The following is a 22,953-nucleotide window of genomic DNA, read 5'->3' as shown; positions in this document are numbered from 1 at the left end:
AATTTCTTGTAGCATCTGGATAAATCCAATCCTGGTAGAAAAATCCATTTTTAAGCACATAAAAAAGAATCTTTTGTATTGTTAAAAAAAAAAAGTACACTTTAAAAAAAGAGAAACCATTTTGTCTTTACTGACTTAACACACTATAATTGCTTCTTTTTTAAAATGTAATTATCTTAAAGTTTCAGTTCCTAAAATCAAAGTTTGAAAGTGCTCATATCAATGACTGCTAATGGGTACCAGGTTTCTTTTGGGGGTGATAATAATGTTCTAAATTTAGATTGTGGCGATGTTTGCACAACACTGTGAATGTAATAAAACTATTGCATTGTTAAATGAGTGAAATCTACAGTATATGGATTATATAGAAATAAAGCTGTTATTTGTTTTAAAAAGGTACTCATATCACTGTTTAGAAGCTCTGCCACTTGCTAGCTGGCCATGTGGCCTTGAGTAAGTTGCTCTCTTTTCTGTGCCTTGGCTTTGTCATCTGTACACAGTGATAATAATAGTACCTTCCTAACGTGCTGGTTGTGAGGACTAAATGAGTAAATACATGTAAAGAGCTCAGCATCATACTTTGGAACAGAAGCCCTGAAGTATTAGTGTAGTTGTTTTTCTACTGTGTGTAGAACTCAGAAGAGAAGTCTGGGGCCAGAGATGTGTGCCTTTCTGGTGCCATCAGTATATAGATGGTAATTAAAGCCATGTATATAGATTAGGTTACCCAGGGAGAGCATGCTGAGTGGTGAAGGACTGAGAGCTGAGGGCCTGATCAAGGAGATACTGGCATTTAGTCATTTATTATGGGGGCAGGATAAGCAAATTAGGTAAAGAAAACTCAAAAGGAGTGTCCAGAGTGGTAAGAGGAGGTGTGATGTCATGGAAGCAGAGGAGAAAACTGTCTTCAAGGAGGAGAAGATGGTTAATAGTATTAGTACTAGAGAGAGATTAAGTAAGGAACTGTCCATTTGGTTTGGCAAGTTAGAGCTGCGGGAGCAGGGGCAGGAACCAGCCTACAGAGAGGCTGAAAGAGTAAAGAGGAGGTGAGGAGTAGACATAGTGTTTTCTTTTGAGGAGGCTACTCGTTATTCAGCAATTATTGAGCTCCTGCTATGTGCCCATCCCTGCTCTAGGTTAATTGTGTACCAGGGAGCAAAACAAAAAAAAAACCCAAATCTCTGTCCTAAAAGAGCTTTACTTTATGTTGAGCCTCTCTAGGGAAAGAGAGAGGGGAGACTGGAAGAGGATACATTGTCAAGAAAAGTGTTTATGTGTGTAAAATAAGGACTTAACTAAATTAAAGCTACGACATCATGGGGAGGAGAGAGAGTAGAGATGAAGTGGCTTACAGTTTAGGGGAGATGGAATAATTATTGTGCAAAAAGATGGGAAGGTGGAGATCAGGGATATACGTGGAGGCTCTTTCTCAATCTGGAACAGCAGAAGTAACTGTAGGGCAAGATGTGCACATACCACAGGGAATGCGAAGAAATGCCTGGCAGAGGAGACTGATTTTCTAAGGAAGGGACGTAGGAGCAAGGTCACACATAGAGAGGAGTGTGGCAGGGTGGAGAGCCCTGAAGCTGTGAGTAGGCGACTAGGGTAAGTGGAGAGCGCAGTGAATGAGGACAAGTGGGAGGTTTGTGGAGTGGCACTGAGGAATTTGTAATGGCATCAGTCTTCACATTAGTGTGGTTTTATCAAAACTGTTCTTAGCTTTGTTCATGCAGGAATGAAGACAGCGGTTTCTGAGGTTGGCCCTGGAATTAGGGCTTTGGTGGTCAATTACAGCAGAAAGATTGGTTGGCAGGAAATTGAGGGAGCTGGTGAGAGAATAGGTTCCATGAGTGAACACTTTTACAGAGAAAGTGAAGGTAAGGAATTTGAGAAACTGAGGATGGGATCAAGAAGAGACTAGAGGTTTTAAAGAGCTATTGTAGTGGGAGTGGAAGAGCTGAAAGACTGGAAGAGAGAGCTGTTGTTCTCTGAGCTGTCAGAGATGAAGCAGTAGGCGATAAATCCTAGTCTGTCACCATGGAATAGTTAGCTAAAGTAGAGCAAAGGTGAAGAACCTTAGAGCAAAAGAGTTCTGGGACCTGACAACCTAGGTTTCTAGATGAGTTGTCCTCATGGTATTTCCAAGTTCAATGGCAGAGGTGGCATAGAGAACAGGACTGAAAGCCAAATTTCAAAGTCTCCTGTCGATGTCAGTAAGTGACCAGAGATCTATTTGATAGAGATGAAGGACAGTAAAGATCACTTGCAATAATCGTGTCCAAGAACTATCAAACACGAGTGTGGAGTTGGTCGTCCACATAAACATTAGTTTCATAGGATGGTGGCAGGAGATGGGATGGAAAGGCCTCCGGTGACCCAGATGAAGGGAAATGTCCAAGAGAGGTGAGGTCCATAATGAGGAGTAAATGCTTGTATCTCCAGATCTTATGAGCCCAAAGGGAGGAGGGACTTGTTGCGAGGTTGGATTAATGGACTGCTCAAGCAGTGGGGAGGCAAGGGGAGATTGACCCTTAACTTTGGGGAAGAGTCTTCAGAAGAGAGCTAAATCTTAAAGAAGGCAAGTATTTGTAAGGAAGGTTTTCTGATGTTAAGGATGCATAGAGTTTGATTAACAAGGATGGTGGATTCTTTAGGGCACAGTTTAATCATTGGGTTAGGATCGGGGGAGGTGGGGAGCAGTGGCGTCATGAATGTGGGGTGGAAGAAAGAAGCATAGAGCAGTATGAGGACAAGGACGAGGTTGGGAAGTTAGATTTGGAGTTCCTCCAATTTTTTTTTTTTTTTTTCAAAAACATCTGCCGGAAATGCCATGTGAATAGTTCAGAGTGCCACAGGAGTACCCGGAAATTGCTCCCACCGATTCTTTCCCTCTGCAGATGCTGTCTGGTCTGAGCCTGACTCGAGTTCTAGGTTCTGTGCTTCCTACCCTAAACCTTGACATTTATTTTAACTAATACGAGTCTACTTCATGCAAAGTAGAAACTTTAACAGTGAATGTGCTGTTTTAGAAGTGCAGCCAAAATCCTTAGTTATGATATACTTATTTGTGTTACTTTTAAATTTTTTTCTATTTTCAGCTATATTGAGATATTAATATATAACACTGTGAGAGTTTAAGGTGTACAATGTAATTATTTGACGTACATGTATATTGAGAAATGATTATCACATTAAAGTTAGTTAACACATCCATCACCTCACATAGTTACTTTTTTAAAAATTTTAAATGTTTATTCCCAGGAGTGAGTAAAGGAATTTCTTCATAGTATTTTATGGTCAACATCAGAGCCCAACTCCCACTTTCACTCATAGTAACAGAGTGGTTGGGTCTTTATACAGCTAAATAAATCTATCTACTTACTTATTTATAACGAAACGGAAAAAGAAAGATGGCAAAAGTAAACCTTAGGAGTTACATAGTGGATTGCATTATACCGCAGACAGTTGCTCAACCCAACCTTGCTTAAATATTTACAAAGCCAATTTTGATTAGCTTTTTAATCCTGTTTATCAGATAGACTCTGATCTACTAAACCAAGTCCAGAGGTGATTATTACTTTATTACACACACAGTCTTTATAATTTAGCTCTTATTTGGGAGGGGGGATTATTTAAGAAAGGAATCTAGTGTTCACTATGTTGGAAATGACTGGACATTAGTAAAATTGAAACCACTTAGCAAAATCTTACTCCAGTTGGTTATATACCAGTTAACAGCTAGAGATTATCTGTGTTCTTACAAGTAAGTATTTCCCTTTTTTTTTCTTTCTGAGTTACTATTTCTTGAAGTCAAGCAATATATCACCCTTTACTATAAACCTTTAAATATAAATATATAAGCAAGCTTTCTTTTAGAGGATTCCCTTGACCTCTTCCTAGAATCGGAAGATTCATAGTGAAATTTATATGATGAAGATTCTCACACAGCAGGCTGAGCAAATCTCTATAGTGGTCTATAACTTTCCTCTTGCTGTGGGAGTTTCTTTCTTAAACTTAATTATTCCTGAAGCAAATCCATTCAAACATATCAAAAATGAAAGGGACAGTATTTGGCAAGCATAAGCATGGTTTAAAAGGGATTCCAAGGGTTCTTAAAGATTTTATTTGTAATAATGATGAAAACTTAGAAAAGCAGAGAATTAATCAGTGTTCTCTTGCCAAGAACAGCTACTTGGAAAGGCTTGCCTTGGGCCTTACTTAAATAGAGGGGATTATGGCTAGAGGCAGTAGTTCCTGAAAGGTGGCTACACTATTAAATGTCGTCTTTTAGAATATTTTATCTATAAACTTGATTGAGTACTCCCTATTTTTAAAAACTCTGATTGATGTAGTTTGCACTTAGTGTTAGGCCCATGAGGGCCTCTTCATTTTCTCTACTCACCTGAGTATGTGAACTATATTCAGACCCCTACTGCTGCCCCCTCCATTCATACACTCATACTTTTCTCTCAGAAATCACTGACCTCTCCTGATATTAAAAAGAAATTGCTTTAAACATTTACTATTAAGAAACACATTAATGAAAAAGCAGAAACATTTATGGTGGTTTTCCTGTATCTCTTAAAAGCAGAGGCTCTGGAGGGGTTCCTCAGTTCACTCTGTCCCACCCTGCCCCCTGGTCACTAAAATCAAACAAGGGCCCACTGCTGCTTAGCAAGCAGCAAGGTTTGATGCTGGGGCCACCAGCTGGGAGCTACAGTTTATGAATGGGAGAACAGAGACTCGGAGAGGGGGAACCGAGCCTCAGCGTTGGCTTTCCCGTGGAATGAGCCCTCCAGGCGCCCAGCCTTCCCTGCATTGCAGGTGTTGGAGAGCTTCTAGTTGCGTATGTTTGATTTCACATGCTGGTTATCTCTGCTTTCAAGCTAGTGCCTCACCCAGAGCCCTCCACATGCTGATACTCCCCGAATTCCAACCCTTAAGCCGAGTCACTTATCATAAGCTTTGAGGAGCCATCTGAAGTTGGCTTTAGATCCTTTTTTGCAAGTGTTTTGAATGAACTATATTGAAGTCCTGAGTGAAGTCACAATGAACTATTCTGTCTTATGCTCGTATGCTAATTAAATAGTATCTGATCAGTGTGGCATAGTTCATTTAAAGAAGTACCCACAATCATTTGGATTTTGCAAGTATGTGTCCTATTTCTGTTTCACGAAGATTGTATCTGTTTTCATTCTAGTTAAGAAAATGTTCACATTGATTTCATTTGTGCCACTGTTTCAAGGGTGATAAGCCTATACGTGTATTTCAGTTATTTATGTTAAGATTGCATTTTTTACATAGATTTTTTAAAATCTGTTGGAAGCAACTAGTTAGTGACAGCAAAGGAATTTGCTGTTTCATTGTGCCGCATGATAGCAGCTAACATCTTTTGAGTATTTACTCTTTGAAGGCCCTGTCTCGCAATTGCCTTATAAATCGTCATCAACATCATCCTCAATTATACAGATAGGGAAACTAAGTCATAATGTGGTTAATGAATTTGCCAAGGTCACTTACCTAGTAAGTAGCAGAACCAGGATTTGAACTCAGACATCTGGCTCCAGAACCCACATCCTCACTCAGTATGCTTCTCTTCCTTACCACCTCTTGTATGGCCACCTTGAAACAACCTGGTAATTGTCAGGCTCTCTGAAAGAAGGCCATTAGAATGGCAAATGTCAGAGTGCCTCTGATTTTTGAGCATCAAAAATACACTCATTAGAATATATTTATAAGACAGTTAAACTATGAGACACTAGCCTCGATCAAACTATTCGCATCTTGGGTAACAGCTTAAGCATCCTTGGTGATCTCAAAGGGCTCTAAATGATACTCTGATTTTGGAGTCAGGCTGGTTTCATCACATGAATGAGCCATATCTGTCCATAATCCTCCCATCACTCCATCCACCTATCCTTCCATTTGTCCATCTACAGAACTCTTCATCTGCTTACAACACACACTTAGGTGTTGCTTTTCTTTATTGAGGAAGCAAGTCTCAAATGTGTACCGAGTGAATGAGACACAGAGCTCCAGGAATCACTGGCTAATCACTTTGATGGGGAAGCCAGTTTGTAAAGGTTTGTCAATTTGATATGTCTACAGCCATTCATATGTTACAGGGTCTCTTAGATTAGGTTGCTGAATTCAGCATAGTTGAACAACCTTCATTTTACTTTCAAGGAGACTCATGCAGGTAATTCCAGTGCAGGAGAACAGCAGCTGGGAATAAACTGGCATACTTAGAAAATGAGGAGGGAGACCAGTTTGCTGAGAGCAGAGCCTTCTTGCTGGGGACTGTTAGTAGAAAATGAGCAGTTAGAATGGGTAGGAAAGGCCCAGGCTGTATTAAAGAAGCCCTGAAACCAAGCACAGTGTATGACTCAAAATGAAATTTTCTTGTCACTGTGTCCAAATTGTCTCTTTGGAGCATGGCACATGTGACATACACAGTAGGTTTTTGAATGATTTGGATCATATTCTGGACTAGAAGAGAACAAAAATACGCAAGGCTTGGACGTGCGTTCATCTGGAAATCTTCCTGGACTAACTGTACCTGGCCCCAGCCAGCCCCTGCAGTTCAGCAACCTTTACTCGTCCTTCCTCCTCCTTTGTTTCCTTAGCAGTGCGCTGCAAAGGTGTTCATGTGCTGCCTCCACTTACGACCTACTTGTGTTCTGTCGGCCCCATGTGATTGTGCCTCAGGAACTGGGGTGCACCCCTAGCTCAGAGGTCAGTGAGAGGTGCAGTCCAGGAGAAAGGAGCTAAGTGATTGGGCTTTACTCCAGTCTGCCCCTCTTGCCGACTGACCACGACAGCAAAAGGTGAAAGAGTGAAAGCAGTGGGCAGAGTTGTTGGCTGGCAGGGTGGCATGGGAAATGGGTAGCCTTGAAGGGCAGGTAGAGGGTATGGAACTTAAAACCTGCGCATGCGCCCTGGACAAGGCAAGATTTGTGGGGGCTGAGTGAGCTCCGGGCTCATCTTTGAGTTATAACCTGAGATTTCCCAGTCTCAGTCACATTTCGCAGGGGAACTAGGAAGAAAGATTTTTTTCCCCCTAGGGAGATCAGCACATAAAAGCAGAATCATTCCACTAGGTTCTATTATTTGTCAGCTCCATCGCAAGATGGTTTGTGTATAAAATATTTTAAACCACATTAAAAAAAATTTTTTTTGCCTTTTCTGCTATTAGGGAGGCTAAAAATTTTGGTAAGTGCCAATGTTTGTGATTGAAATATACTGCTTGTTATGTGTTTGAGTTGTTTTTCTAAAAAAGCTCTACTGTAGTCTCAGCGTAGGAATAGCAAAAACTGGAGGGAGAAAATTCTCTCACATGTGTTTTTTGAATATTGTTAAAAGGGGAGATTTTCCTTACAGCTGTGCTGCTCCTGAATATTGAATTTTATTCTTCTAATTTGGAGTTGCATTTAAACAAATAGCTTTCTCTCCCAACCCATAGTACCCGCAGCCATCTCAACCTGCAGACCTCCTACCCTGCACACCCCGCCGGGGGGTGCTCCGAGTAGGAGGTGTTTGCTGGGACCAAACAATTACTTGATCTTAGTGGAATTTAGACATAAGTCATGAACTGGCATTTTGTATTTCTAAGCATTTAGTGCTATGGGTGAAAACTGCTGGGGAAGAAAAACTAGTCTCGTTTTCCACTTGGAGTGTGAGATTTCAATTTTGTGTTGATTTCCCAATAGTATTCTTTAAGACTGGAAGCTGTCATCCGAGAAATAGCGGGGCTGATTACATGCTATTGTTTACTCATTTGCTAGTAAACCCCTTGTACAGGCGTCGTTACTGTTGGGTCAAACAAGTGTACAAATAAATAATATCTGTTAATCATTGAGATGTTATTTTTAAAATGCAATTTATTTTCACTTCCAGAAAGCACAGGGATAATGTTATGTTTAAATGTCCTTTGACAGCTTTAGCAGAGTCTTTTTTGTGTGGGACTTTCTATATGTCAGTGATATTTCTCTGCTCTGCTTACAGAAAATCAGTGCTGCAAAAAATACCTTGCTCCGGTTTATGGTTATTAAATGAGATAGACTTGAAAAGAGAACAGTGCATGGCTGGCTGGTTCGAATTGGGTTTGCCTTGGTCCTAGCCTCTGTTTCATAGTGCACACTAGCTGGGTGATGGCCTTTCCTGAAAACCCTTTACAACTTGTCCTTGTGCACTATACCAGGTTATGTTCATGGAAGTCAGAGTAATATAAGTCTAATCTGATTTTCTTCCCGGAAACAATATTACATTGAGGATTATAGTCTTGGACTGATGCCTGACTTTTTTTTAAATAGAAATGACCATAACCACCATTTTTAATCAACTATTTAATCAGCTGGAAATGATTAATATGAATACTACTCAGGATAAAATGGTCTGAAGTGTCTATGAATCAATTAACGAGGCATCACAATAACCAGCTGCATTGCATTACGTTTAATGAGCTAGAGTGTCGGTAGACTGTATAAAGTTCTTATTGTCACAATAACTGCCTTATTTTTACTGAAACTAATCAGAAGTTTAAGAAAGTGCCCTTTTTGCAAAGTCAGGGAGTTTACAGAGGATTTCTTTCGGTAAATGTTGACAATGTTTGAGCAGAATTCAGGGGAAACTTGAAGTTACTGCTTTTCAAAAAGCTGAATGGAGATTTTCCTCTTGCTTTGTTTTGCTCTTTATGGATTCCTGTAGCAGACACTGATTTTGGAGAATGAGTTATTGGTGTCTCTTGATTTGAGTCACCATTAGGGAAGGCTTTAGTGAGAAAGTGACAGTTAAGAGATCTGACGGGTGCTTACCAGAAGGTGAAGAGGGGAGAGTATTCTAGTGGAGGGAAGCAATGGAGTAGAAGCCCTGGTGGGGCAGGCGTGAGCCTGGGGCTCACCTGGAGTGGAAAGAAGGCCAATGAGCTGTAACAGAGAAAGCGAGGCGGAGAGGCTTGGGGAGCCTTTGGAGAAATGAGGGGAAGAGACCTGAGTCTGCAAGACTTTGCAGGTCAGAGGAAGGATTTTAGTTTTCAGTTTTAATGCCAGTGGCAGACTATTAAAGCAGGACTAGAGGAGCAATATGATCAGGCTTGTACTGTATGTGGTGGTTGTGTGGTTCTGGCTGGGTCAGCTCTCAGAATACTGTGCAGCCATCATTCTTGGCACTTAGCTGATTTGTATAAGTATTTGATTAATGTCTTGTCCCCCTCACTACACTCTAAGCTCCATGAAGGCAAGACTATGTTTTTTTTATTCATCACTCTATCTCCAGTGTCTTTCACATAGCAGGGACTTAATAAACATTGGTTGAATGGATGTATCAACCATATTAAGCCTTGTGACCTGCTATAAGGCAAGTGTGTTACTTTTTTTTAAAAATCAAGGTGAAGTTTGTGTAAGGTAAGATTAATCATGTTAAAGTATGATTCAGTGGCATTTAGTACATTCATGTGTTGTGAAACTATCAACTCTGTCATGGTCCATAACATTGTCAACACTCCAAAAGGATGCTCCATACCTATTAAGGAGTTACTCCCCAATCTCCCCTTGCCACCAGCTCCTGGCAGCCACCAGTCTTCTTTCTGTTTCAGTGGATTTACCTATTCAGAATATTTCATATGAATGAAACCATTCAATACGTGACCTTTCGTGTCTAGCTTCTCTCATTTAGTGTGCTGTTTTGAGGTTTATCCATGTCGTAGCATGTATCAGTACTTCATTGTTTACCCATCTATCAGTTGATGGGCATTTGGGTTGTTCCCTCCCTTTTGGCTATGTAAATAATGCTGCTATGAACATTAATGCACAGGTTTTTGTTTGAACACCTGTTTTCAGTTATTTTGGGTCTATACGTAGGAATAAAATTGTTGGCTCATATAGTAATTCTTTGTTTAGCTTTCTGATGAACCACCAAACTGTTTTCCACCGAGGTTGAATTCTTTTACATTCCTACCAGTACAAGGATTCTGATTTCTTCACATCCTTACCAACACTTTTTATTTTCTATATCCTTTTAAAAGTCTAGCCATCCAAGAAAGATTTTATCTTTAAAATGCGTAAATGAACCACCCCTTATTTGCAGTGAATATTTCATTCTTTGATACCTCATCACATTGTTATTCAACATTATGAAAAATTGTAGTGAAACTCAAAAGGCACACTGGGCTGAATTGAATTCCAGATTCACAAAATCTATGTCCATCGTCATTCTGGTACATCTATTAGGAGAACCCCAGCTTTTCCTCTTAACCATCATTTTCAGGATCGAAGATAAGGTCTAAAGTACTAATCTGACATTTTAAAAAATTTCTTCCTTCTGAACATATGTGTTACTTGAAAACACTTCTTTGGAGATGTCTTTTGAGAGTTGTATTGACAATGACAAGGAAGCCTCATGCAGTCTTATAGCAGACTGTTCTCATCACAGTTAATTTTCTTTTGGTTTGACATATTTGTGCTTCTCCCCTTTTTCATTTTCCTTTATTCCTCACTTTTGAAAAAAGAAAAGTTTAGCTGCTCCTCCCATGGGAGAGATGTACCTGCTTGCTTTGGCCTAGGATGGAGACTGTAGGGAGATAGCTGGGAACCAGACGGGTGTGAGCAGGATATCTTGGAATATTCAGATTATTCCTGCCCATCCATAGTCATTAGTCCACCATAACTGGCCTTCATTAATCATATTTAAAAATGCAAATGTACTTAATTTCCAGCCTCTGAGGACTGGCTCCATTATTTTCAGTTCTGCCATGTTTCTACTCTTAACTAATGCTGTAATTATTTTGTTTTTCAACATTTAGAAAGTTGTACATCATAATCTGAGTTCACAAAGTAGAGTAAGAATGGAGTCGGAAATATATTGACACATTTGCATATACACATGCCTTTTGTAATAATATGAAGTAGAGTGGAATGCATTGCAATCAGGAGAATTGAGTCTTTGCGAACATTTAATTATCCAGTACTGGTCATGACTAATCTGTTCCACTGACTCAATCACTTAATGCTACAACTGCTGTGCTGTTTCATGATTTAGCTGAAAGCATTTTTCTTGTTCAAAGCTTGCCAGGTAATTTTAGTGTTGGCTGTAAATTCTTATAATTGTTCTAGATACCCCCTATGTGTGTTTTGGAAATATCCCATTGCTATTTTCAATCATATACTTGAACTGAACCTCAAACTATTGTTTGTGCTATTTAGTAAAAAACAAACAAACAAAAAACAACCAAAAATTGTTTGGTTTGAGGGTGGTATGACCTTTAGTGTGAATAGTGTTTGTTTTTAAGAAATCATACATTTTGAATATGTCTGCATTAATAAAAATTCTTTCAAGTGGTTTTGTATCAGTTTGTGTGTGTTCCATTTTATAGCAGAAATCTTTTGGACAAGTGAAATTTGTAATTCTAAGTGGTTCATTATTTTTTTAAATTGTCCTTGTGGCAGTTAATCCCAACCTGTTTTAACTTGAAGTTGTTTGTACCTTGGGTGCCAGGACATAAATTTCATTCTATTTTGTCAGAGAAACAAATATCCCTTGGGTAACAGGCACATTTGAGAAGGCATTCATTTTTTCATATCTAAAGTTTACCATTAAATAAATTGACACTGTGGTGCTTTAAATGGGTATCCTTAAAGCCCCAAAGAGCCAGTGTACCTTCTAGTGTACCAAAATTAGCACCGTGAAGCCTTTCCCTGGTCTTTGTGACTTTTCATAATTTTTAAAAATTTCTCCCTTCTTGTCTACTTTGAAGCTTACAAATAAATTTTATCCTGAATATATTATCTTCTCATGTTGTATTAGTTTATAAATTATTCTTTATCTTCAAACAGGTACTCTCTTCCCCACTTTTGAGCAGTTTATTGTTTGTGTTTTTGGTTCAGGTTGAAACATGATGCCTCAACCAAACCATATTTCGAATTTTATTACTAGAAGATCTGGCCCCAATTCCCCTGCATCCTCTTAGATCTGGTTATTGAGTCAAGCTCTCTTAAAGTTACCTATGAGGAAACCAATTCTAGGACTTCCCCCAAGACGCACCCAGACCAATCTGTAGCAGAAGGCAATTAGAATGAAGATCTCCTGGTTTCTTGCTTCTCATAATTAAGCCTTAGAAGCAGAAGCACACACCTGGGATCTTGGCCAAACAATTTGTTTTATCTATTTTTGGCATACAGGGAGAGAAATTGTCACAAATTTAACAGTTATCTCACCTTACACCCTTGAATGCTTTGCTGGTATAGTTGATTGTGATGAGGTAAGAAATATATATTAGAGTAGCATCACCCAAACCATGTTTTACATGATACGATGTCACTGGATCTTCCTTGGTGGTGGGGGAGGAGTTCTATGGGAAATGCTGACTTACACAAAGATAAAGACTTTTTTTACTTCAAGACTTTTTATAACATTTATTATATGAATATTGTGAACAGCTTGGAGGAGGGGTTATGGGAGCAGCCTTCCCCCCTTCTCTAAGGAACCCCATTATTAATTCGTTTCATGTAATGCATTCTGTGAAACATCGAATGGTGTATTCTGATACTCTTGCTAGTCCATCTTGGTGTGGCATTCCTAGTTGGCGGTACTCAAAGGCTAAAAATTAAAATTTTGGAAACCAAACCAATTTTATTATACACAAGCCATTATTTAATATTTACTTGATGTGTTCTTCTTTCTATGCCTCTGTATTCTGAAGGTTATACATTATTCTTCAAACATATTGCTAATTTTTCATAGGTCTGTTAAGCATATTTTAGGAATAATTACAAACAGATCACCTGTTAAGTTTATAGCAGCACCTAGTCTTTTTAATGTGCACCAGCTTCGAATCCAAAGCTTTGGGGGAAGAGAAGGGAGATTTAGAGACAATATAAACAACCCAAATATAGTTCCCAAATGACCATGTGCTCTGCTAAAAAGGGAGAAATGAATTCCTAACTTCACTCCCATGGTGTCAGACCAACAGTTCCAGGGGACTAATGGCATATGTTATGGACAAAAGCCTCCAGGGAACTCTTTGAGTGGCCCTCACTTGCTGCCAAACACACCACCTGTCAGCCTCCCTGGCCAACTGTAGTCCTCTTCAACACCAAGACCTCCCTGTCAACGCGCCATAACTCAACCTGCCCCTTTGGAAAAGGGTAGCATCAGAATTGTGTATGCCTCTTCTGTAGAGCTAGAACTTTCTTACTTTAAATAAAATATGTACACTTGAATTATTTTGAGGCCATTGCCTAGTTCTGTGCTGGCCCAATTCCTCGAGTTTTAATAGTCACATAGTTGGTTAATATCAGCAAGCATCAGCCTTTTTTCACCTGAATAGCCTGTATAGAGCCTTTTAAAGTGATCTCTGGGGGGTTTTGTTAATCTTACTGTAAGCAGTCTTTTAAGTTACGTGACCTCATTTTACTTTTAAGAAAGTTGGGGCTCAATTTTCCCCAGGTCTCACACTGAAGAAAACAGAGGTATCAATATTATTTCCCAGGATCATGTCCTTCTTGCTTCTCCTGTTCCCTCTAAACTTTGCCTTCACCTCCAGAGAGGATGCCTTTTTCAAGAACACACTTTCCTTTAGGACACTGTAATTTGAGCCAAGTAGTTGGCTACGATGTGGTTGAATGGAAGGGTTGAAATGCTTCACTGAAGGACTGGCCACCTTTTGTGAGGCCCCTCCCTCTTGTTTTCTTTGCTTATTCAATTCAGCCATGCTCCATGTTGGAAACTTGTTTTTTTACCTACCTCTTTTGTTGGGGATGTTAAAAAAAAAATTAACAGGTATAGTCAGGATGTACTATTTAATCAAGTTACATTTACAACTTGGACATTTTTTCCTAGCAAGTTTGCTTTCTGTGTGATATTTAACAATGCCGGGGGGTGGGGAATGCATTCATTGGTTTCACTGGACAAGCTCCAGGATATATATTTGAACTGCTAGACCTTTCTAGGAAACTTATTAACACTTTTATAGTAAGCATGCTATCACTAAAATGGGAGATAAAACTCTGTTCAGGACATCAGACACCTCTTTTACAATTTTTTTGTTGTTGTTGTTCTAACCAGAGTTTATCTCTTTACACTGTAATAAAAATGTTTCTCTGGTGACCTAGAAAGATTTTTGAATGAAAATTTGTCTCTTATATTGATAAAGGCATTTTTCACCCTATTAGCCAGTGGTTCTTTTCCTTACCATTGTTTTTGGTATTACTGCCTGCTGCTGAGATAAAATTTTCCCACCTATGAGATCCCTAAAAAGTAGGAAAATCTTCCAGCCCTAAGGGACTTTGCCACAAAGCCCAACTGCTTAGGCCTTACGTATATTTTGGTACACATTTTTGAAGCTTCAATGTACAGTATTACAGTCGCTCTGTTACAGTGGGGAGGGGCTTAGTGTATCATAGTGAATACCTAGATTATATCTCTTCCTCTTATACTGTTTACCTACTTAGAACCAAAAGTTCAATTGAACTTTCCTCAAAAGTGTGATTTTTAGCCTCACTTCTCACCATGGTCCATTATTATAGGCATGGGTTAGAAAAGAACTTCATAAAATGAGGAGAAAATGCTGTGCAAGATACTAATATTTTAAAGTACTGATAATCTAAAATCAGCAGTTACAAAGGCAAATCAGGTCTTTGGAGAAGAGTAACAAAAAAGATGTCAAATGGTATAATAATGGAGGCCAGGCCACCAGAGTGCTGCTTCAAGTTCTTAAAGGAACAGAGTAGTGTTGTAGTGCTTCCCTCGGATGTACGCAAACTTGCCAGCCTCAATTGGCTACCTTCCCAAATTCTGGGAAACTTTACAAGAATCACAGGGGTTGGTACAAGTTGCCTGATAATCTGCAGCGTTCTCTTTGTGGTTTAGCTGCCATTGTGTTAGCAAATTTTCGCTTGTCGGTATGCAGATGGTCCCATCTTTCCCTCCTGCCTCAGAGGTTTGTGATCTCTGTTTTATTCTGTTCTCTTTTCAGCCAGGTTGGGCTTTGAGGTCCTGGGGCCTTCTTTATACTTGCTTTCTATTTGCATGTGTATGTTTATCCATTTCCTGAGGGCTCTGGTAAATGCTTGGCTGGCTTGTCAGCCAGCCTCACTGTTGTTCCTATCCTGAGAAGTTCTGAACCTCACTATTTAGATTTTTTAAGTCTGTTAAGTGTTGGGAATGTAAGGTGGTGTGTAGATATGGGTAGTGAAAGTGAGAAGGAACTCCTGAGGCCTTGTAGACATGTGTGTTCAGTTCATCTCAGGTAAGTTTGTGTTAAGAGAGTTTCCCAAGGAAAGTGGAGTTCCTGAGCCCCAGCCTGAATTTTGAGTCTCAGGTTACACTCTGTAAATGGAAGAATCTCTGAATCATTAAATATGTGTATTCCTGTTAGACTCTTGAATCACTAAATGCTTATAGCATTTTTGATCTATCGACTTTTTTTTTTTTTTTTTTTGGCCATCCTGTGAGAAAGCTGCATTTCTTCTTTAGAGCCATATTTCTGTAGCCCTGAGGTCCTTGGGCTGAGGGCACAGTGGGGAGGGGGATCACACTGGAAACACTTAGAACTGATTGTCCCTGGTGAAATTAAACTGCTCAGTGGATCGCATTCAGATAATGCAAGTCTAAGCTAACCCTGAGCTTCCAAACAAGGCATTGTTCTTACCCAAGTTCTTATAGTCACTGCTTTTTCCTAAGCATAGTGCTTGCTGATTTAGGTGTTTTTGTGGTGCTTAATATCCATTTCCTATAGAAGTTTCTTTTCAATTAAATGTGCTACCATTGGATAATGCCTGCTTTGTGTCTAGGGATGTACTTTGGATATTTAGTTGTCTTTTGATCGGATGTTTGAGAGTTTTGGTTGATATAACCATAAATAAGCTTTAAAGGCAAGAAGACAAAATGCCCTGTCTCAGTCTTGCTTTACTACCTCTGGCAAAGGAGACAGCTTGATCACTTAAGAAGATACAGGTAAAGCAAAATCTGGAAAGTGCAATTTTTTAGGCTCATTGTAGAGTTACGACTATAAATTGCATATGAAGATTATTCTTCTTGGCTTCTTATAACGGGATGGGCTTGGAAACCTCACCAATTTGACCGCTGAATACATTGTAGCAACTCTAACCAGGAAGCTTAATATACCGGAGACGGTCCCTGGACTGTGATGCCCTCCTCCCGGCATTCTGCCTTCCACCCTAGTACAGGAGTGCAGAAATTTTGGTAAAATGCTCTTTCTTTCATTTTTGACTTTGGCCTTTTAAAGACTGATTATACTGTTCAAAAATACTACGGCTTCAGAGAGGAAAACGGCTTTGGGGCTGGGAAGTGGAGGATAGTTTTAAATCATTGCCAAATTTTCAGATTATTAATAAGGATTTTTGGTTTATTTTTGAGCACATCAAATCATCCCTCCATATCTGTAGGGGATTGGTTTTAGGATCTTCTGCAGATGTTCAAGTCCCTTGTATAAAACTATGTAGTATTTGCATATAACCTATGCACATCCTCACTTACACTTTAAATCGTCTCTAGATTGTTTATAATACCTAGTACAATGTAAATGCTATGCAAGTAGTTTTTGAGTGCATGACAAATTCAAATTTTGCTTTTTGGCATTTCTGGAAACTCCCTCCACTCACCCCACCCCCCAGTATTTTCAGCCTGAAGTTGCTTGAATCAAAGATGTGGAACCCACCGATAATGAGAGCCAACTGTCCTCTTATTTGCTTTAGTAACACAGAGAGAACAGTCTGATAATCAATAAAAGTGATGCTGTGGTTGTTGGAGATGACATTGGTGATTATTTACTGATAACCCGAGCAGCTTTGCATGTTTGCAGGGCCTGTAGTTTTCATTATCAATGATCTGAATAATTGAAGCGGATTAGCCACAGAATAAATGTTGAAGGAGAATCTCATTTTGTGAGCAGCTTAAAATGGTTGAAGGGGTTGCTATTTGATGGTTATTTGTATTTTTATCCTTTGAAAAGCAAGTTATTTAAATTATTTTAATTACTTTTAAAGTGTAGGATTATGGCTGGCATACTAAGAACTTGTAGGATAAGAGGAATCATTAATTCAAAGAGAGATTCTGTAGCAGTAATTCTCAGCCCCGGCTCTAAATTAGAATTGTCACCTGGGGAGCTTCTAGAAAAATTAAATTAAATATTAAACAAAAGACCCAGGCATTGGTATTATGTTTAAAGCCAGTGTGTGACCAGAATTAAGAACCACTGATCTATGACTAAGTGATAAATTTAAGTCTGCCAACACCTGGAACGGATGGAAGGGTGAGCTCCGTTTCAGAGCCTCTGCCAGCTTTTATAATGACAGTCTTGTATTGAGGTCTCTATTTTCTCTCAGTTCTTATTCAGTCACTGGTCTAGAAGCAATCAAGAAACAAATTATATTTCCAGCAGCTTTCTGTGTTTATGACTGGCAAAGGCGTAGGATTTTAAGATGGTAGTAATTGAATAACAGTACCATTTTATTCTGGTTTTTATTGAGAGACTGTTTTGGTATAAATTACTTTTTTTTAACACAGCATTCAGTTTATACTACAGAGGTATAAATCAAGAGTACAGAAGGGTAATTTTTATCTTGAAGAAGAACATTAAAATGATTTCTCTGCTCATATATTATAAAACTCTTTAATATATTTCCATACTTTTTATTACAGTATATGATAACATTAAAATAGGATTGGTGTCAGCACATTTCAATTTTAATAAATGCTGTCCCTAGGGACATTTGCATGGGAAGCACTTCAACACAGGATGGACTCCTAATGACTTAAAAATTCATTAGGAGGTAGCAAGAATCATACACTCTTACCCCAGACTACATTGTGTACCATCCAGATGGAATTTTTTTTTTTTAATAATTCCTACTTGGAATTTCTCTCCCTTGGCTAAAGCACCTACATTATTCAAAAACACAGGAACTAAAACCACTGTTTTAACACTCTACATTGTCAGCAAGTGGAAAATTACAGTGAATTTACATGAGTTCAGCTTTACCATTTTTATGTGAACCCAAACAAGCGTTATACAGGTGCAGCAAATTCCACCAGAAATTGCGAGTTAATCAGATTTTAGGGTGAAACAGGCATGGAAAAGTCATCTATTTCACTGGACCCCAACCCCAGTCCTCAGGCAGCTCCATACCCAGACCTGCCTGGGCTGAAGAGACTTTGCCCTTTTTTGAAAAATCCCCAGGAGTGGACATTCTACAACTCTTCTCGGGCCCCTATTTCATCATCTGATGGTGATCACTGCCAAGATCCTCCCTCCTCCACAGCTCCTCACCCCAAACCTGCACAGCAATTTCAGTCCATTTTCTCCAGTTTAATGGAGATCGAGGTCATTTAGGCCTGACTCGAAAGGGATCAGAAAGAGATAATGTATGGGGAGGGCTCTTAGTAAAGCTGTAAGTGCTATGCAAATGCAGGGAATTCGGAAAAATACCGTGTGCCTGAAAACCTGTATTATGCTTGTTCCTTGCTTTTGTTCTTTGGAATGCCATTATCTGCCATAGAAGAAGTTGGAGGCAATTCAGAACTGGGGAAGTACTAGTTGAGTTTTGTCTTCAGTTAATCAGTGGCCACTGTTAACTGAGGGGAGTAATCTAGAATGGCAATGTGGGAAACGGCCTGCTTCTCTGGCCCTCTACCTCTTTTCCTTTTTCTCTTCCCCATCTCCATTTGTTGAATGATCTGAGAACTGGCATGAAAAGATAGCTCTATAGCCACATCTTGCTTGTGTGAAAAACTAAACAACCATATGCATATTAAATTAAATGCTTTAAATTGTAGTGTGTATACAGACTTGACAATTTCTGTACTTCAAATTGGTGCATTATTAGGTTCAGGTCTATTGTAGAGATTACAGTTGTTACGGAAATGACAGGCCAGCCAAGAAACAAGCACCACTTGGAGGGTTGGAGTACTCAGATTTATTACGCCAGCGGGCTCAGAGGGGCTTCTGCTCCGAAGCTCTGAGCACCTCCAAGACGTGCACATAAGGTTTTATAGGGTTAATTACAAGTATGGGGCTATTAGCCAATAAGGTTCAAACAACAAAAAGCAAGGAATCAGTACACTGGAGCTTATCAATTTGGAGCAGATCACGTTACTGACACTTGTTGAGCTTGGATTTAAGAGTTAGCTTGTTAGCCCAGTAAATTGACACTAAACTTCAGATTTATGAGTTAGCCCAGCAGAACTTAGATCAGTAAACCGACACTTATCACACTTAGATTTGTGATTTAGCTCGTTAGCCCAGCTGGGCTTTTCCTTCACACAGTGAGCCAATAACTTGCAGTAGACCAGGGTAGGGGCAAAGCGAAATGAACTATACTTTTAAGCAGGTGAATTCACTATTTGCAAAATGGTTATTATAGAAAATTTAGTGCTCTTATCAGTAAGCTGTTTCAGACCCTGTATATTATAGTTGCAAACAAAGTCAACCTCTGAATCAAAACTGTATATAGTTTATCTTTACCAACCTGGTAAAGATATTGTTAACTGGTTTCCAGGAACTGAAAATTTCTCTCTTAATCACTGACCCTTAGCAAGTGAAGGACCTTGTACAATCAGTTGTTTTAATGCCTTGTCTTGGGGCAGGCAGGTAAATAGCTAAGTTGTCCAACACTGATTATGTATTGGCTTTTTCCAGATTGCCATAGATTGAATTCCTATAAGCTCCCTTAGACTATGCCAGGGTAGATTTCCAGAAGCTACCCTTTATATACAGCCTAAATCTCTCCTACTTCTCTTTATCTCAATTACTTTTTGATTGATTCTCTATAGATTTTGGAGGAAATACCCCACTAGGTAATTATTTAATAAGCTTAAATGAAAATGGTGAGGCAAGAGGTTTTTCTGTACTTTAGGGTAATTTTTGTTTTTTTAATCTGAAAATTTATTTTCCTTATATCTATTTGAGGTACAAAAATTCAGAATGGAATACATCCAAGCATAGACACTTGGAGAACTTTGCAACCCTTAAGTAATCTTGTTTAAAGTGACTGTTTTGGGGATAGAGAGTTATATCTTTGACTTTTAAATAGATCATTGAAAGGAAGGGAAATCTTTGTGACTGCATACTTAAAAACATTATAGATTGAGGAATTATAATTATCTTTTTAAAAAATAGTAATGGAAATATATAAATGTATATTGGTTTCTATCATACTTGCTTTGACTTAAATACATGGTTGTCTCAAACATAATAATGTAGTATCACCAAAGGAAACTATTCTAAATTTATATAAGAAAATACATGATCCTGATTTAAAATTACAAAATAGAGTGAAGCCTCGGTGAAATAAAGGGTGAGATAAAAATGGAGCTCAACCTTGGAACTTCTCGATTCAGTGAATGTACTTTTAAAAAATATAAAAGGGGCATTAGAGCTACATTGTGTGAAATGGGACTTTTTAACAGTTGGCTCTGAGAGGTCGCAAAGACATGTCTTTCCTGAAAAGCCAAAGAATTACAACTTTCCTGTGTTGAAATAATTGATCATTCCACTAATAGAGGCAACCATTCTGCTCCTATCTATTTATAAGCAGTCATTTTGTGTTTAGAAGAAATTTGCATTCTGCTTTCTATTGTCTGGTAAGGAAATTGACATGGTTGTCCTCAATAGTTGTTGTGTAATAAATAAAATATTCCCAGTCTGACCTTTCCTAAGTTGGTGTGTTTCTGTGATGGTGATGTTTGAGATTCTGTGGATGAAAGAAAAATGACTGGCAGTAAAAATGCTGTTTCTCTAAGATACTTACTTCAGTTTAAACATTTTAGAATTGCAGTGATAACCTGAGGACAATCAGCTCAAGCAAAACTTCTGCTAGTAATCTTCACTAAGTCAGCAACTAAGAGCTTAGTGGAGTTTGAATTTCCTAACAAGGTTTTCTCCTCTCCCTGCTACTCTCTCTAGACAATAGCCAAACATGCTTAGACAAGAATTCTGAGCTTGGTAGAAGCATGGAGAAATGTGATGAAAAACTGATTTTTTTCCTCTTTCTCTTGGTCAGTGTGCTGGAGAAGAGAAACGAGTTGGTACACGCACAGTATTCGTTGGCCATCATCCATTTCCAGAAACAGAAGCTTACATTCCACAAAAATTTTGTGATAATAGAATAGTCTCATCTAAGGTAAGTTGGTTTTTTAACTCAGTAGATGTTCATATAGTGAGCCACTTACTTTTGTTTATGTTTCTGTGGAAGCTGGTGCAGGTATATATGCATACCTGAATGTGCACATATACCAACCATAGACCAACTGTGGTAATTATTCCACCAAAAGGCAATTTTTTTTAAAGCATCACTTTGCCTTGTGATATCTGAAAGATTATTTACATGTCTTTGCCTTCCATTATGATTCACAATGCCTGTTGATTATATATATTACTTTAGGCCTTAAAGTATGCTGAAAGTAGGAATTATTTACTTGCCCAAAGCTTCCTGAATTGTCCTTAAGTGGATGGACCAGCTTGTAAATAATTTACATTCTTTGCAAGGTATTATCTTCAAATGACATTCGTATCTCTTTCTGTTCCACGGCAGCGCTTCTCAAATACACGCCTGGGTCCTAAAGGGTATGTTCTGTTCTGTACACTGAACAGTCAAGGGTTCAATCACTGTAGCTGTGTCGCCATTTGACTAATCATCTTACTTTAGCGTTGTGCAGTACTAAGAGGAGTGGCCTGGAAGTCTGAAGACCTGTATTTAAATCCTGACCTGGCCATTTACTAGCTGTGTGACTTTGGCCAGACTAATCTCTCAGTCTGAATGTCCTCACCAGTGAAATGGTGCTGATGTTCCGTATGTGAAAACCTTCTTTGTAGTTCCTAGTACCCACAAGTCATCATTCTACATGTATTAGTTTGCTAATCTCTACCTTCGGCAGACCAGGTGAGGTGCTCAGTGCTAGGTGACTGGCCCACTGCCAGCTCCTGGAGTGTGGCACAGATCTTCATCATTTTCCTCACTTCCTCGTGCAGCCTGGCAAGGCAGATCTAAAATGTTGGTGATAACTGGTTCACTACATGTTGACAAACACTGAGGACCTGAAACACAACATTATACCCTTCCTTTACAAATGTAACATTTTGGTTTACAAATGGACATGTCAGTTCTCTTTGGGTAGTGATGTAGCACAGGTTATGCTTAGCCAGGAGATTACCGTGTAAAAAGTGGGCCAAGGATGGAATGAGTGAAAACCGTGTTGCCTTAATGAGCAGGTCTGTTGACCTAAAGAACACTCTGAGTGTATTTGGATAAAAAGTTTCCTGTTAATCTTTAACCTTATGGCAAAAATTTTATCCTCAGCTAGAAGTTTCCGTACCTGTGCCCAAAATAGTGAATAATCCTTTTACTCAAAATTGTGACCCACCCTGTAGAGTCTAAGAAAATAATCAATAGTAGTCCTTAGACTCAGGATCATAGACTTGTAGAACTGAAACATCCTAAGGTCTCCTTGTTCAACTCGCTGACTTCCCAGATGGAGAAAGCAAACCCAGAGAAGTTAGTGACATGGTCACCAAGCAGGGTTAGTCATAAAGCCAGGAGCAGAACCACTTTATAAGGTCTAGTGGCTCTGAATAAAGAGCCATTTTCACATCCTTGTGCTATTTGGTTCCCCCATCAGTTTTCTCTCTCCTTTCGCATCAAGTAAATTTAACGTACTTTCTAGGGAATTATTGTTTCCCGTAGTGTTTTATGTGGAAGATGGTAAAGTGACACACTGATTGTGAAGTGACTTTTCATTAAACTAGTGATAATCAATTTATTGCAATAAACCTTGCATTTTTACATTTTAAAAGAACATGTAAGAGTACCTTCTTACTAACTAGTATTTAATAAACTTTTTCATATTTTATCTAGCTCCGCTTTTGCCAGTAGACAAAACAATGCAATAGGATATATTTGTTTAAATAGTCAGTAGTTCATGAGCAAATAAAAATTGTTTCTA

General features: G+C 38.9%; 1 protein-coding gene across 10 annotated transcripts in view; it reads left to right on the top strand.

Annotated features, from left to right (window-relative positions):
- ATP11C (ATPase phospholipid transporting 11C (ATP11C blood group)) overlaps positions 1-22,953 on the top strand; it is a 152,544-nt gene that overhangs the window by 49,377 nt on the left and 80,214 nt on the right. For all 10 annotated transcript variants that reach the window (XM_045514912.2, XM_074359926.1, XM_010952532.3 and 7 more), the window contains one exon: positions 21,015-21,134. In XM_045514912.2, the coding sequence (XP_045370868.1) occupies positions 21,015-21,134 (120 nt within the window). The remainder of the gene's footprint in view (positions 1-21,014; positions 21,135-22,953) is intronic.

The sequence above is a fragment of the Camelus bactrianus genome, chromosome X (genome assembly GCF_048773025.1).
Source record: "Camelus bactrianus isolate YW-2024 breed Bactrian camel chromosome X, ASM4877302v1, whole genome shotgun sequence".
Taxonomy (NCBI): domain Eukaryota; kingdom Metazoa; phylum Chordata; class Mammalia; order Artiodactyla; family Camelidae; genus Camelus; species Camelus bactrianus.
This window is presented reverse-complemented; position numbering and strand designations above follow the sequence as displayed.